Source organism: Esox lucius, chromosome 24 (assembly GCF_011004845.1).
Source record: "Esox lucius isolate fEsoLuc1 chromosome 24, fEsoLuc1.pri, whole genome shotgun sequence".
Lineage (NCBI taxonomy): Eukaryota > Metazoa > Chordata > Actinopteri > Esociformes > Esocidae > Esox > Esox lucius.
The window spans coordinates 14,861,309-14,876,680 of NC_047592.1; the positions used below are offsets into that span (position 1 = coordinate 14,861,309).

The 15,372-nt window shown below is 44.1% G+C and overlaps 1 protein-coding gene across 1 annotated transcript in view; it reads right to left on the reverse strand.

Annotated features, from left to right (window-relative positions):
- The window catches only part of fgf11a (fibroblast growth factor 11a), a 77,544-nt gene that overhangs the window by 33,491 nt on the left and 28,681 nt on the right, over positions 1 to 15,372 (reverse strand). Inside the window, exon 3 of the mRNA XM_013140351.4 lies at positions 2,299 to 2,409. Coding sequence (XP_012995805.2) covers positions 2,299 to 2,409 — 111 coding nt within the window. The remainder of the gene's footprint in view (positions 1 to 2,298; positions 2,410 to 15,372) is intronic.

Here is a 15,372-nt window from a genome sequence, read left to right on the forward strand (position 1 = left end):
ACAACATAATGTACAACATAATGTACAACATAGTGTACAACATAGTGTACAACATAGTGTACTACATAGTGTAAAACATAATGTACAACATAGTGTAAAACATAATGTACAACATAGTGTACAACATAGTGTACTACATAGGGAAGGGTGCAACTCAGCAGGCTCCTTGTCTCTAAAAGTCAGATATTAATCAGACTGTTTCCTCCTTCATTATTTACCTCCATTTGCTGCTGATTTGGCCCTTTCTGACTGGCCTCCTTACACCGCAGTGGGCTGCATAAATTACACACACACACTCACACACCCACCCACACACACACACACACCTACACACACACACACACACACACACCCACAATCACTCACTCGACACACTCATTTCTCACGTTCCATATTCTGTGCAGACGGGTAGATGATTGTGCTGTGAATTGATACTCCATTACAATGACGCCAATCACTCAACAATCCTAGCGCTCTTCTGGAATTAGTAAATAACCTGCCTTTTATGAGTCCTCCACCATCCTGTGATCTACCTACCAGATCTCCCTTCATCTGTCTCTGTGTTTCCTCTCCTCACCTGTCTGTATGCCTGTCTTTGAGTCATTTCCTCAATGCCGATTTCTCCCAATAGTACACGTTTGAAGAACCAACAGCATGCGTTGCGTAATACAAGGCAATCACGGCGTCTGGGGAGAGTAAGCGTGACTTCCCTCGTTACGAATTCTGCTAGCGATACACCTTTTCTACTGAGGTGTTTCACTGTAATTTGTCTTTTTTTTTTAAGCATATAAGGAAACACTGTAAGGTGTTCAGTCAACGCATTGGGGATATCCCATCATTTTCTATTGATCTGCTGCAGGAGAGCCCAGTGTTCCCAGAGGAAGGCAATGTACGTTCCGCTCAGTGATCATCCAGGTGAAAACCCTGTCCCTCCTCCAAAATAAAAGTCCCAACGCAAGCAGGTCTCAAACTAATGATGTAGAACGAGGAAGTCCAGTGGGGCCCTGTGTGTGTGGGGTGTATGTTTTGGTCAGTGAACCTCCAGGTGAAAGCCCTGAGTAGTAAAAGAGAGTTGGATAATTAACCCAGTAGGAGAAACGCTTAGCTGGGGTTGACTAAATGATATCTGGAACAGATTGCCCCGGAGGGAAGTTTTCGTTATCCACACAAGTAGGATCAACTTCCCCTCTTCCAATCCCAAACGGGAACCATACCCAGGAAAAGGTAAAACTGACCCAGGCTGAGGGACTTAATTCCCAGTGTCCAGGAGAAAGGTTTGACTAGGGATGGGGAGGTGGGTAGTCTTCCCAACAGGAAGACTTCCCGCTGGGGTTTGATTATCAAGCTACTCAGGGAAGATCTGCGGAGAACTTAGGGTCTCCGGAAAACGTATTTCAGCTGTTTTAGTGCTGCCGATTCAATACAGCAGACGGACAGACAGAGAAGGGGTTGGGGACAGCAGACTGACACGGTCAGACAGACAGGGTTTGGGGACAGCAGACTGACACGGTCAGACAGACAGGGGTTGGGGATAGCAGACTGACACGGTCAGACAGACAGGGTTTGGGGACAGCAGACTGACACGGTCAGACAGACAGGGGTTGGGGACAGCAGACTGACACGGTCAGACAGACAGGGGTTGGGGACAGCAGACTGACACGGTCAGACAGACAGGGTTTGGGGACAGCAGACTGACACAGTCAGACAGACAGGGGTTGGGGACAGCAGGCTGACACGGTCAGACAGACAGGGGTTGGGGACAGCAGACTAACACGGTCAGACAGACTGGGTTTGGGGACAGGAGAAAGACTCGGTCAGACAGACAGGGTTTGGGGACAGCAGAAATACACGGTCAGACAGACTGGGTTTGGGGACAGCAGAAAGACATGATCAGACAGACTGAGTTTGGGGACAGCAGAAAGACACGGTCAGACAGACTGGGTTTGGGGACAGCAGAAAGACATGATCAGACAGACTGAGTTTGGGGACAGCAGAAAGACACGGTCAGACAGACTGGGTTTGGGGACAGCAGAAAGACATGATCAGACAGACTGAGTTTGGGGACAGCTGACAGATACGGACTAACAGATGGATTATGGGCAGCTGATAGACACGGACCGACAGGTGTGAGACTTAGAGGAGAATGTACTGTCTCAGGGCTATGAAGACCGACAGGTGTGAGACTTAGAGGAGAATGTACTGTCTCAGGGCTATGAAGACAGACAGGTGTGAGAGCTATAGGAGGACGTACTGTCTCAGGGGTATGAAGACAGACAGGTGTGAGGCAGCAAGACTTACAAAAGGAGCTGCTTTCGTCCTTTGTGCCGTCCATGGTGCCATCCGGAAGCATCTGGAGGTAGAAGCCATGCCGGTTGTACAGTCTGGTGACAATGCCTTTCAGTTGGGGCTCTGTAAAAGACAGGAGAGGAGCATTGTCACATTGTTACCACATGGTCACATTGTTACCACATGGTCACATTGTTACCACATGGTCACATTGTAACCACATTGTCACATTGTTACCACATCGTCACATTGTTACCACATCGTCACATTGTTACCACATCGTCACATTGTTACCACATCGTCACATTGTTACCACATCGTCACATTGTTACCACATTGTCACATTGTTACCACATCGTCACATTGTTACCACATTGATGATGGGCAGGCTTAAACTCAACGTTAGTGTGTCTGTCATGGCTTTGAGCCGGTGGTGGAAGGTCAAGGTCAAGTTGATTCTGCTGAACAGAATCAACTGTTCAGCAGTAACAGTTGATTCTGCACTCTTCACAAAGATTTCTCCCAACTCCACCCTGAAGTAAAATCAGTCACGGCGCTACACCCGCGCTATGGGGGCTATAGCCACGTCACAAATCTGCGTAGCCCCAGTTGAGCCCCCTCAAGCATTTCAATATTTTAGAAATGAGAACTTCCTATTCTGAAGTCATGAAAATCGACTCATTTCTTAGCCCCCACATATTGGTCAAGCTCCCTCTTGGCCCCAGCGAGACGAAAATTCCTGGCGCCGTGCCTGAGTATTATAGAACATTTTAAAGACCTAAAAATGCTATCATGTAAACATTCTGGAACAGACTACAAACTAAGAGAGAGAACATATGTCCCCCAAAAGGATGCCTGCTATTTACACTGCATGGTAGCGTCTTGAGTCCACAGTGGCCTTCTCTATGATGGATGGGACCTTGGCGCCTGCTTAAACAGGGACAGGCTCTACAGTGACGGAAGTACTGTTGATGTGTGTGTGTCTGTGTGTGTGTGTGTGTGTGTGTGTGTGAGTGTGTGTGAGTGCACCAACTAATAAGCAGAAGGACTGATTCATTAAAGATGGATAGCATGGGAGACTGTGCTCCTCTGTTTGAGGGAGAAACGGAGACAAAAAAAACACAGACAGCAACAGCTTTAATGAGGTACTATACGTTTAATAGTTACGTCTTCTGTCTATCTGCCACTCTGATTGGTTGTTCACAAAGCAACCAAACGGAAAAGCTGTTTGTTGAGTGAGCAGGAATCCATGCCGCGAGATTCCAGTTTGTCTAATGCATCTGCAGCCTATTGCAGCGTGTAGATTTTAATGTAGTTAAATGAGCAAAAGCTCTTATCCACTGCGACTTTGCAGTGGCGAGTGCATACATATTCATACTCTTTTCGTACTGTGTATATCTACAGTAGCAGCTCGCTGTTGACAGTTAGCGTGCTAACTAGCATGATGGCTGAGGCTACAGTACAGCGGTGCTCTTTCTTAACAAAGTAAAATCATCCAGATTGAAAGAGCTTTGAAACACATTAACGATTCTGTAGTAGTAGGCAAGCTAAAACTGTTGTGGTGGTTTCTGGAATATCATCAATAAATATATTTGTCACAGCACATTTTGGGACTCATTCAGCAGTTTTTTGTTTGATTACCACAGGAAATTGATGTTCAAAGTTATGTTTACATTATTCCTAAAACTGAAGTTGAAAAGGATGCGGTCAGTGCTTCCTTTTACTAAGACATTAGATCAATGATTTGTAATGTACTGAAAATAATACCATGGTATTTACAATATATTATATTTTTTTAAACGGGCACATTGCAAACTGCACAGGCACCTACAACTCTGTTGCTCTCACAAGTGGCAATATACCACTCATATCAAGGGGAGAAATCATGTTTTATGGGCAGTTGAAGATACCACTACTCAACAATCACATGGCAGCTGAAGATATTTCTTGATCTTAGGACAAAGGCTTCTTTTTTGTTGCTCTTTACATGATCCTTTACATGAGAGAGACATATTTATGATGATGGAGAGAAATGAAAAGCCTGTAGGTTTATTGACGGAAACTCTTTTGAACCTGGTGCTAAATTGTTCCTGCAATCCAAACACACAAAAATGTGTTTAAGGTGTTGTACTTGATAGAAAAGGAAGACCTAGGGGGACAAATACTCTCAAAGCTACTGCTTTAACTAATATAGCATGTATTGAATATGAATACATGACAAAGCAAAAAAACATGTTTTTTGAAATATGTGCCAATCATGTCCAATCAATTGCATTTGCCACATTGACGGAACATGATTTAGAGAGACACGCTCCTGTCTATTCATTGCTGTCTATGAGGTCCCACACTTTACAGTGGATGTCAAAGCAAAAACCAAGCCATGAAGTCCAAAGAACTGAACTCTCTGTAGACCTCAGAGATTGAATTGTGTCAAGGCACAGACCAGGGGAAGGTCCGAAAACATTGAACGTTCCCAGGAGCCCAGGGGCTCCGTAATAGTGACAGAGTGAAGAGGGCCGTGTTCATAAAAGTGAACATGAACACAATGGTAACTCAGAGCTTTTTCTCTGCAGAGATTGTAGATCCAGCCAGAAGGACAACCATTTCTGCAGCATTTCCAAATGTGCACATACTTGTTCATACAGTGTGTAAATGGCCTTTTTTTCATTTATTTTTTACAAGTTATAAATTCAGTCTGTTGTGCATCAAAATGTGAAGAAAGTGAAAGGGTCTGAATATATTCCCTAAGCACAGTGTATGAAAGACAAATTCATTACCAAACTGAATTCTCAGATGCATATTTCTCTGAACTATGCTTTGCTCAGATATAACCTTTACCCAAGACCTCCATTCTTTAAGTATCTGCTTAGAAGACAACCAGCACAAAATTTTCCAGCTACATTTGAACTGTGAGAGAGATACAACTTTTCCATCACAGTATCACAGTTTGTGAATTGCAGATGTTGGTTGTATCTTGCAGTCACCAAAAAGTTTCCAAAACGACAGATAGATGCCACCTCCATATCAACAATCCATGTGGACGTCCTGCCAGAACAATTCATCTGATCTCTTCCAGCCAAAAGATCTTACCACAGAACCCATTTTGAGTCGAAAATCCATTGAATGTTAGCAAACCCTAGGCACTGACATTTACGCCTTGATGAGAGTAGATGTTTTTGTAGACAGGCGCCTAGCCTTCCACGGGCTGCAGAGTTGTCCTTCCTGTCAGCAATCACATGGATTGGCTGCCGTCTTCTAACTTTCTGTCCTCAAATGGCGCGTCTATGAACAATACAGGACTGCGGCGCCCTGTTGTCTGTTTCCTGTGCCTCACACAAAACAGAGAACCGAGATGATGCGTCACACAGAACACGCGTAACGTCAGCATACTGAAGCACCGCAACAATCAACATTTAATGAGCAACATCTAATATGCATGAGGAGGGGCACTATTTGGCATCTGATAAAACAAGGGTTCTGGTGCCTTGACCTTTCAGTTCAGGAAAGACGAATACATAAGTGCCTGCTGCAAAGATAGTTTGCCTGACTGCCTAGTTTGAGCTGTACAGCAACATCTGCAATCATAAAAGGCCTCAGTTAACCTGAAATGCTGAATGCCAGAGTTGAATGTTTCGATTCTCACCGCAGATCCGGTACAACAACGTTTACAAATGTTTTCACGTACAAATATGAGTTGCTCCAGCTAATATTGTCTGCCAAATAAAGTGAAAGTCATGGAAAGTTCCGGTTGGTGGTGCGGTATTGTTATATTGGGCTATGAGGGTTATGGACCCTGGAATGCGACTGGGTCCAGGGGTGACTATATGTTCCCATCTCATCAACCATGTCCAACATCAGACCTACTATATCAGGGTTGAAATACTTGGCGCTAATCTGTAATCTCTATTCTGGAGTGGATTTTTTATCCTGAAGTAAGCTTTGAATGACACGTTCAAGTTTCGTGTTGCTTATAATCTGTACTGTGAACCAGCCCTTCGTGTGACGGTGGGTCTTATCCAGTATTACATGTGATATGATTATAGTGACTATTCTAAACAGCAGTGTTGCTCATTATTCATTTCTAAACACACATCTTTGCACATTTGCTTGTGCAAACACTGTCAAGCACTCCACACACACACACACTCACAAAACACACTTGTTTTACTACATCTGTGACAACCTTTTGGGGACCAAAAAGCCTTAACCCCAAATGAGTGAGGATGTCCTGATTTGCCATGAGTTACTACACCTCTTGTCTTCACACACTCACAGGGAAACAGGCATCCTAGTCAAGGTTAAAAGCAGCAGTTTCTACTGCTGGTGGTGTGGAGCCGGGGGTGCGTGTCACATCAGACCAGGCTTTTTTTTAAGCAGGACATCAAGGGGGTTCTGGAGAGGGCAGGGGTGAGCTGAGGAGAGCTTCCCTCTTCCGCCTGGCCTGGCCGAGCTGCCAGGCAGACCCTGCCGGCTTTCCCTGGTTCCGTATGCTAAACACTGCGGCGGCACCACCCCTGCACCGACCTCACCGCGCACACACCCAGCCCCAGACGTCACCAGTCCCGCCTGACAGGGAGCAGCCATCCATCCAGGGTTATATGGCCCTCAGGGCTGGACAGGACGTTTGGGGAGGGGAAAAGGAGAGGGTTGGGGCATGGGGGAAGGAATAGGTTTCCTTACAATGGAGTCTCAGACTACGGAAAACATCTATGTTAACCGCACGCAGTCAAGACAGAATATTCCCCAGAGTCCCATCTCACGCCATTCCCAGCGGTTTCTTGTCATGTCTTAGGGCAGAGTGCAGGAAGAGAAAGCGGAGAGGCCTGATGAATGTGTCTGTGTGACATCTGAGACGGGCATCTGAGTGTTGGCAGGCCTCGTCCCAGACACTCATAGGGAGGGACATGGTTGTCATGAGTAACAGGGTTGTCATGAGTAACAGGGTTGTCATGAGTAACAGGGTTGTCAGGGAGCAGAGGGGGGGGGGGGGGCGGGGTCTGCCAAGGACAGGAATCGTCACACGCGCCGATCACCACGGCCGGACCTTATTCCACGTGGTTCAGGGTTAAAACCTCTCTGTTGCCCCTTTCTTTTCAGACATCTCTTCTTTAAGGTGCTGAAATAAAGGGAAGGATTAAAGAGAAATAAAAAACAAATACAAATTATGCCGACATGAGTGTGAAGGGCAAATGACAATAAATAAACAGAATAATATTGGCTGTTTACAATGTTGTTTGTGCTTCACTGGAGACCCTTTCCTCGTGGCAAAGGTCACATGTCTCCCTAATAAGATTGCACGTTGAGGTGTTTAGATAACAGACGTGGGAGTTTATCAGTGTGACTTTTTGTGTTTGTGGGTTCAGTAGGACTACAGTGCCCTCTGTACATCTTTTGTTCTTCTTTTTCCAAAAAGGCTAGTTTGTTTGTATCATAAGGTAACAAATGTAGCTCATTTAGCCTATTAATGACAATGGCTACACCCTATCGAGGTTTGTTTCTATATTTACTTTCAGCTGTGAATGAAGACAATTGCATTTAAAATTTTTTAAATGTATGTATATGTTGGGGTAGGAAAAACATTGTTTCATTTTGGAAAATGTCCAATTTCTGGGACCCATGAGGACCTCTACTCCACGTAGCTTAGAATATTGTTCAGGTTGTGTGTGTTTCAAGGCAGAGGATTACTGGTTCATGCCCTGTGTTGAATGGGCTGAGGATCACTGGTTCATGCCCTGTGTTGAATGGGCTGAGGATCACTGGTTCATGCCCTGTGTTGAATGGGCTGAGGATCACTGGTTCATGCCCTGTGTTGAATGGGCTGAGGATCACTGGTTCATGCCCTGTGTTGAATGGGCTGAGGATCACTGGTTCATGCCCTGTGTTGAATGGGCTGAGGATCACTGGTTCATGCCCTGTGTTGAATGGGCTGAGGATCACTGGTTCATGCCCTGTGTTGAATGGGCTGAGGATCACTGGTTCATGCCCTGTGTTGAATGGGCTGAGGATCACTGGTTCATGCCCTGTGTTGAATGGGCTGAGGATCACTGGTTCATGCCCTGTGTTGAATGGGCTGAGGATCACTGGTTCATGCCCTGTGTTGAATGGGCAGTCAGCAGGCAGGGGGCACTGTCAGGTCAGGTACTTTCTAACTATTTACTGTTGTTATAATACTTAGTGGGGGGCACGTGTCACAACACAATATGAAAAAAAATATATATTTTTACCAGCCTCCTTCCCCAATAAATAACAAACGTTATCAAAAAATTTATTTAACCCTTATGCCTAACTCAAAACCTAACCCCTAAAGACTCAAAACCTAACCCCTAAAGACTCAAAACCTAACCCCTAAAGACTAAACCTAAAAGCAACCCACAACCCCAATTCTAACACTACAGTAACCACAATTGGTTTCACATTGAAATCTAACCCGTAATCCGAAAATATTCTTCTTTCAAGCAGGACCAGCAATAAAAACTTTGTGGGGACCAAATTGTTAAATTTTACTAGCTTTTTTTGTGGGGTTCCTGATTTTACCACATTTCTGTGTGATTCAAGTAAACATGGAATCACACAGAATCACACACATGCTGCAAAAAAGAAACGCTGCCAGTTGGGCGGCAACATATCTTATCTACGTATAAACTGGTATAATATGTCTCGATATGATATGGCTTACTTGCTGTGAATTCATTATTGTGGCTAAGCAAACTAATTGCAGCTCACATTTTGTCCAGGAGCTACATTTGTTTTGCCTATCGCAAAGTTTTGTCAGCCCGTTATGTACTGACCGCAAACAGGAATAGTGAAGTGCATGAACTATTATGAAGTGTTATTTAAATTGAAATGCGGCCTAAATAGGTCCCTACACTCAAGGCCTTAATTTTTGGTCAGTCACAGTGATCAGTGTTTGTTTTTTGTCCTGATTTGGTAAGATTTGTGTGATTGTCCAGGGGGTCTCCAGTGTCTATGTTTGAGTTAGAGCCACAAATCTAGCTGGCTAAAGGACCTTTTTTCTCTGTAGATGACTAAAGAGGTCCATCTCTCTGTAGATGGCTAAAGAGGACCATCTCTCTGTAGATGGCTAATGAAACTCATCTCTCTGTAGATGACTAAAGAGGTTTATCTCTCTGTAGATGACTAAAGAGGTTCATCTCTCTGTAGATGGCTAATGAGATTCATCTCTCTGTAGAAGGCTAAAGAGATTCATCTCTCTGTAGATGGCTAATGAGATTCATCTCTCTGTAGAAGGCTAAAGAGGTCCATCTCTCTGTAGATGACTAAAGAGGTTCATCTCTCTGTAGATGGCTGAAGAACCTCTTCTCTCTGTTGCTGGCTAAAGAGGTTTGTCTCTCTGTAGAAGGCTAAAGAGGTTCATCTCTCTGTAGATGGCTAATGAGATTCATCTCTCTGTACATTGCTAATGAGATTCTTCTCTCTATAGATGGCTGAATAACCTCTTCTCTCTGTAGCTGCCTAAAGAGGTTTGTCTATCTGTAGAAGGCTAAAGAGGTTCATTTTTCTGTAGATAGCTAAAGAGGTTCATCTCTCTACAGCAGGCTCTGCGTTGAAAGGTTTGAAAATAGCTTTCCTTTAGGATTGTTCACATCCTTGTTAAAGTTACCTGTGGTGTTCATTTTAAGGCCAGTGTGACTTCTAGTTTGCCGTATGTGAATGGTTGCTATATTGAATTTTTGCTCTTGATCCTAGCAACTGTCAGCCCATTTTATCTGTCCTTATTTCTTTTGCCTGTCATTTCTTTGTCATCTCTCTTTCTGCCTCTGTCTATCTCCTACATTCTCTCTTTCTCTGCATCTCTCCCTTCCTCTTTGGTCCCAGTCTGTGGAAGCGTAGTGAGTTATGTGGTTTGGATCCTTCTCAACAATGTTGTATATCAACCAATCAACAGGGCATACCAAGTCATTACTTTCCTCTGCTGAAAAGGGATGGAGATAAATAAGGAATCAAGAGGGAGGCAGTGAAAGGAAAGAGAAATGTAGAATAATAAAGACAAGTTACAGAGAAGCTAAGTAGGGAGAATAAGACAGAGAGGGTGAGAGTAAACCTAAAGCGAGAGAAGGAGGGATGTGTGGGAACCCCGTGGCTTTGGCGGTGGTGGGGTGGTGAGCAATGACACGGTTATTTCATTAGGAGAGATTCACACTCTAAATAAAAGACGGGGACTCATCCATAAACCCAAAGTCAACGAGGCTGAGGCGAGACAGTGTTTAACAAAACTAGCCTGCCTGTCTGTCTGTCAGTTTGAGAGATGGACCTGTTCCCCATACTGGTCAGATAGCTCATCCGACAGGTTTCACACCAGATAAACTACCATTTTAGACGTTGGTCCATGGAGGAAAACTTTGATATATGACTTGATAAGTGCCTCTACAGCACTAAAAAGGGGTAATACACCCAAAACCACAGATTCCTATGAGAAAAATGCAAATAAATTAGAACAATATGTACTGCATATTGTAATTTGGCTATTGCATTTCACATTAGGTTGCATGTTAGCAACATGCTAATTCTGTTGAAGAAATCTGTTGAGACTCTGTTGACTACAAAATCCATTCTTCAGCGTTCTCTGTAGATAGGCTACGGCTGGCTCATTCAATGTTTACCTCAATGGGTAGGTCATTGAGAAACAAATATTAATGCAATAATACAAAGTCAATATCAGCACGTGAAACTGTTGTTGTTGTAAAATTGCTCATGCAATGTCAATTTAGGCGTAACAAAGAAATAAAACTTGCAATGGCAAAGATTGCATATTTAATCAATTTAATAAGTATAAAACCGATATATTAAAGAAAGGAAGAAATCTGAATCACGTTCGTCAATGAAGACCAGAACTCTCCCACTCAGCAGACATCTCACGCTCAGATTGTCATGCCGAGTTGTGCGGTTGCTAAGTACATTTTAACAAATAGAAACAAATAGTACCCACAATGCACCACTCAGCCACTTGACAACGTACAGATAAAGAAACAAATGCGCGTTATTAGGATTACGGGTATGTTTCCCATCTCTCTGAAAGCGAGGTAGATTCATCTGACAGTGTACTTTGAGGATATTTAAGCAAACTATACATGTTGTCATGCTGATATATCTACACCTATTTGGCTAATTTGACAATCTAGAGTGCAGGTCATTATGTTAAAAGTGTGATGAAATGTGATAGCTTGTTGTCTCCATTGCCAATTTTTTTACTCACTAATAGAACATTAATGGCTTACACCGAAATCATATAAGTATTATGATTTGTGTTTCTCTTTAAATGGACTGGAGATTTGGGATGACAGGTGGTTAACTCTTCCGCTTAGGTTTCAGTGTTGTGAGAGCTTCCATTTTTGTCAGGCCTTTCATAAACCTTGAATTTGAAACCCATATGGATTAATAGTTAACCTTAATAAAACCTTTAATTCTAAAAGAGTGACTCTACCCAAATTCAGACCTTGCCCCACCCATCGAAAAATGGATGTGTACTGAAACATCTGTCCAGGGTTTATTTATGTCATCTTGATGCACACAACTCAAGCTGTACTAGCTTGCCTTAGATTCCACATCCATTCTTCTTTCATGGCTAATCCAGTAATTCTGTTAGCCCCTGATGCAGCTACTATTGTCTTTGCTCCCACAATCGAAGCCTCGGGCCATTAACACACCCACCCACATGGACCTTTTGAATATTTCTCACCACAACATTTAATGCAAGCATGGCCAACACCTTGACAGATCCTGAAGTAATAGTAACAGTGAACAACAAACGACCTCTTCCTTCCTCCTCACAGTGGGTCCCAAACGGCACCCTACGCCCTTTACAGTCGTTCACTGCTTCGGACGAAGAGCCCGGAGCCCTTTGATCTGTCATCCGAGGTAAAGCGCTAGACGTGGGACAGGGTGCCATTTGGATCACGCGCCGTATCTCCACGGTACCAGAAGCTGCTGTCTGTAGCCCGCGGCGCCACTGTAGCTGCTCCTATTACGTCCGATAACAAAAGTCTATAGACCTGCTAGGTGGCTTTCAGGATTAGAGATTCAAGAACACGTGCATGGCGCGCAAACATACGTATACACACACGCAGGCAGGCACGCGCACACACACACACACACACACAGACAGACATACATACATACAGGCACGGCATAAAAGCATATTTATATTCACGATAAGTGCACAGTTAAATTGCATGAAATGACCATGGTGGCTCTAGTTGGCCCTTTGTGAGTTAGAGTAATTCAGGGGAGGCAGCAGAAGCCCACCTCCTAATGGCCATATTTAGTGGGACCATTAATCATATCAGGCGGTGAAACACTCCCTCATCATTCATACACGTATGGGCGTGGTGACACGCTTTAAAACTAACTATTTTTTCGCCGCAGCAGCCCTCACTTCCAACGCCCCTCTTTTAGAGAAATCGATAATGATTTAATAATTAATTCATCTGAATTATACGATGTTGATAAACGAGATACTCTGCTTTGATCATTATTAACCGTTTATGAGTGGTTAATAACGCTGAACAATTGTAGCACCTGCCACTGTCACTACATACAATGGTTTTCAAATCTGTCACTAAAACCACAAGTCATGTTTCAGTTGCCTGAAAACTCAAACCATATGCCAAGACATTTCATTGGCTGTACAGAAATTTCACTGGCTGGGCAGAGATGATGGCTAGCCAATGAATACAGAACACCTCTCTGATGTCCACCATGTTGCCATATTTTTTTTTTATGCACTAGGAAGTAAACTTTAATACAGGATGTATGTAAAAGATTGTTTATCCATATCTTTGGCGATTGTGGTGTAATTCCATCGTGTCTGTATCTATACATCATAGAGCCATAACATATTTAAGGCTTAAGAGTTATTAAAACATTTGACATATCTTGAGCTAGCATTTTGCTGCACTAGCTCATTGTCATTATACCTTGGTTATCTAACTCAAATATGGGTCTTCCCTGTCCCAGAACATGGGCCAGAAACCAGAGAAAATGGGAACTGGGTAGAACAAAAAGGTTCACATTTACCTCTATCTACTCCTTGAAAATGCACACACACACACACACACACACACACACACACACACAAACACACACCACTGAGAGGTCAGGAAGGGAGTTGTGGTTAAGGCTTAATTAAAGACAGACTGATGAGCAGGTTTTTTTTTTTTTTTTTGGCTGTAAAGCCTAATGATTTGAAGCTTAATGAACGGCAGAATGATTAAGACAAAGAGATAGAGGGAGCGAGAGAAAGGAGAGGGGGAGAAGAAAAGCAGCTGTCAGAGAAATGAGTGAGAGATGGGCTGAAGAGGAGGAGATCAGAGGGAGGATTGATGGGGAGATGGATGAAAAAGAAAAGAGGAATGGAAGAAACGAGGGAGGGGGGAGGCTTTAGATGAGCGAAGAGGAGGTCTCGGGGGCTGTCATGCTTGGAGGAGAAAAGAGAGGGGGAAAGAGAGACAAAGACAGACATGCTGACCGACAGACAGACAAATGAACAGAAAGAAAGAGAGTGAGAGAGAAAGTGTTAAGGACCAGCCTTGGGAGGTTTCCCATACTGAGCTGTTAGTGGTGATTATGACGTCGGTGATTAGACCCACAATGCTCTGGTGTCTGGCCTCCTCCCAGCCCCTGACAGGATAGCAGAGGAGAAGACAGAACATGAGAGAAGGAAAGGTCTGAGGTGGAGCAAAAGAGTGGGAAGAAAATCAATGCTGCTTTAGCACTGCTGCGTTGTAACTTGCAGCATTACAGACATTCAAAGTTTTATTGGCTACAAACCAAAGAAGGAACCTTACTTTTCTTTTCACCTGTTTCTGATCTAGTGGGGTCATTTTAAAGTGGTATGACCAGTGCAGAGGTACAGTAAATACTGTACATTACCTCATTTATTTTGATGAAAAAAACACTAGCCGATAGCCTGCCTCTTCTATTTTCCCCCTAACTCTGACAGTTACTGCATAACGTCATCAGCAGTGTGATTCCCTCTTCAATAAAATTCTGACAACACTTATTTCCCAGTCACCACTCACCCCTTATTTACCAGTCACCACTCACCCCTTATTTACCAGTCACCACTCACCCCTTATTTACCAGTCACCACTCACCCCTTATTTACCAGTCACCACTCACCCCTTATTTACCAGTCACCACTCACCCCTTATTTAACAGTCACCATTCACCCCTTATTTACCAGTCACCACTCACCACCTATTTCCCAGTCAACAGTCACCACCTATTTCCCAGTCAACAGTCACCACCTATTTCCCAGTCAACAGTCACCACCTATTTCCCCGTCAACAGTCACCACCTATTTCCCCGTCAACAGTCACCACCTATTTCCCCGTCAACAGTCACCACCTATTTCCCCGTCAACAGTCACCACCTATTTCCCCGTCAACAGTCACCACCTATTTCCCAGTCAACAGTCACCACCTATTTCCCAGTCAACAGTCACCACCTATTTCCCAGTCAACAGTCACCACCTATTTCCCAGTCAACAGTCACCACCTATTTCCCCGTCAACAGTCACCACCTATTTCCCAGTCAACAGTCACCACCTATTTCCCAGTCAACAGTCACCACCTATTTCCCAGTCAACAGTCACCGCCTATTTCCCAGTCAACAGCCCCCGCCTATTTCCCAGTCACCGCCTATTTCCCAGTCAACAGTCACCGCCTATTTCCCAGTCAACAGTCACCGCCTATTTCCCAGTCAACAGTCACCACCTATTTCCTAGTCACCGCCTATTTCCCAGTCAACAGTCACCGCCTATTTCCCAGTCAACAGTCACCGCCTATTTCCCAGTCAACAGTCACCACCTATTTCCCAGTCAACAGTCACCACCTATTTCCCAGTCAACAGTCACCGCCTATTTCCCAGTCACCGCCTATTTCCCAGTCAACATTCACCGCCTATTTCCCAGTCAACAGTCACCGCCTATTTCCCAGTCAACAGTCACCGCCTATTTCCCAGTCAACAGTCACCACCTATTTCCCAGTCAACAGTCACCATCCTATTTCCCAGTCAACAGCCCCCGCCTATTTCCCAGTCACCGCCTATTTCCCAGTCAACAGTCAC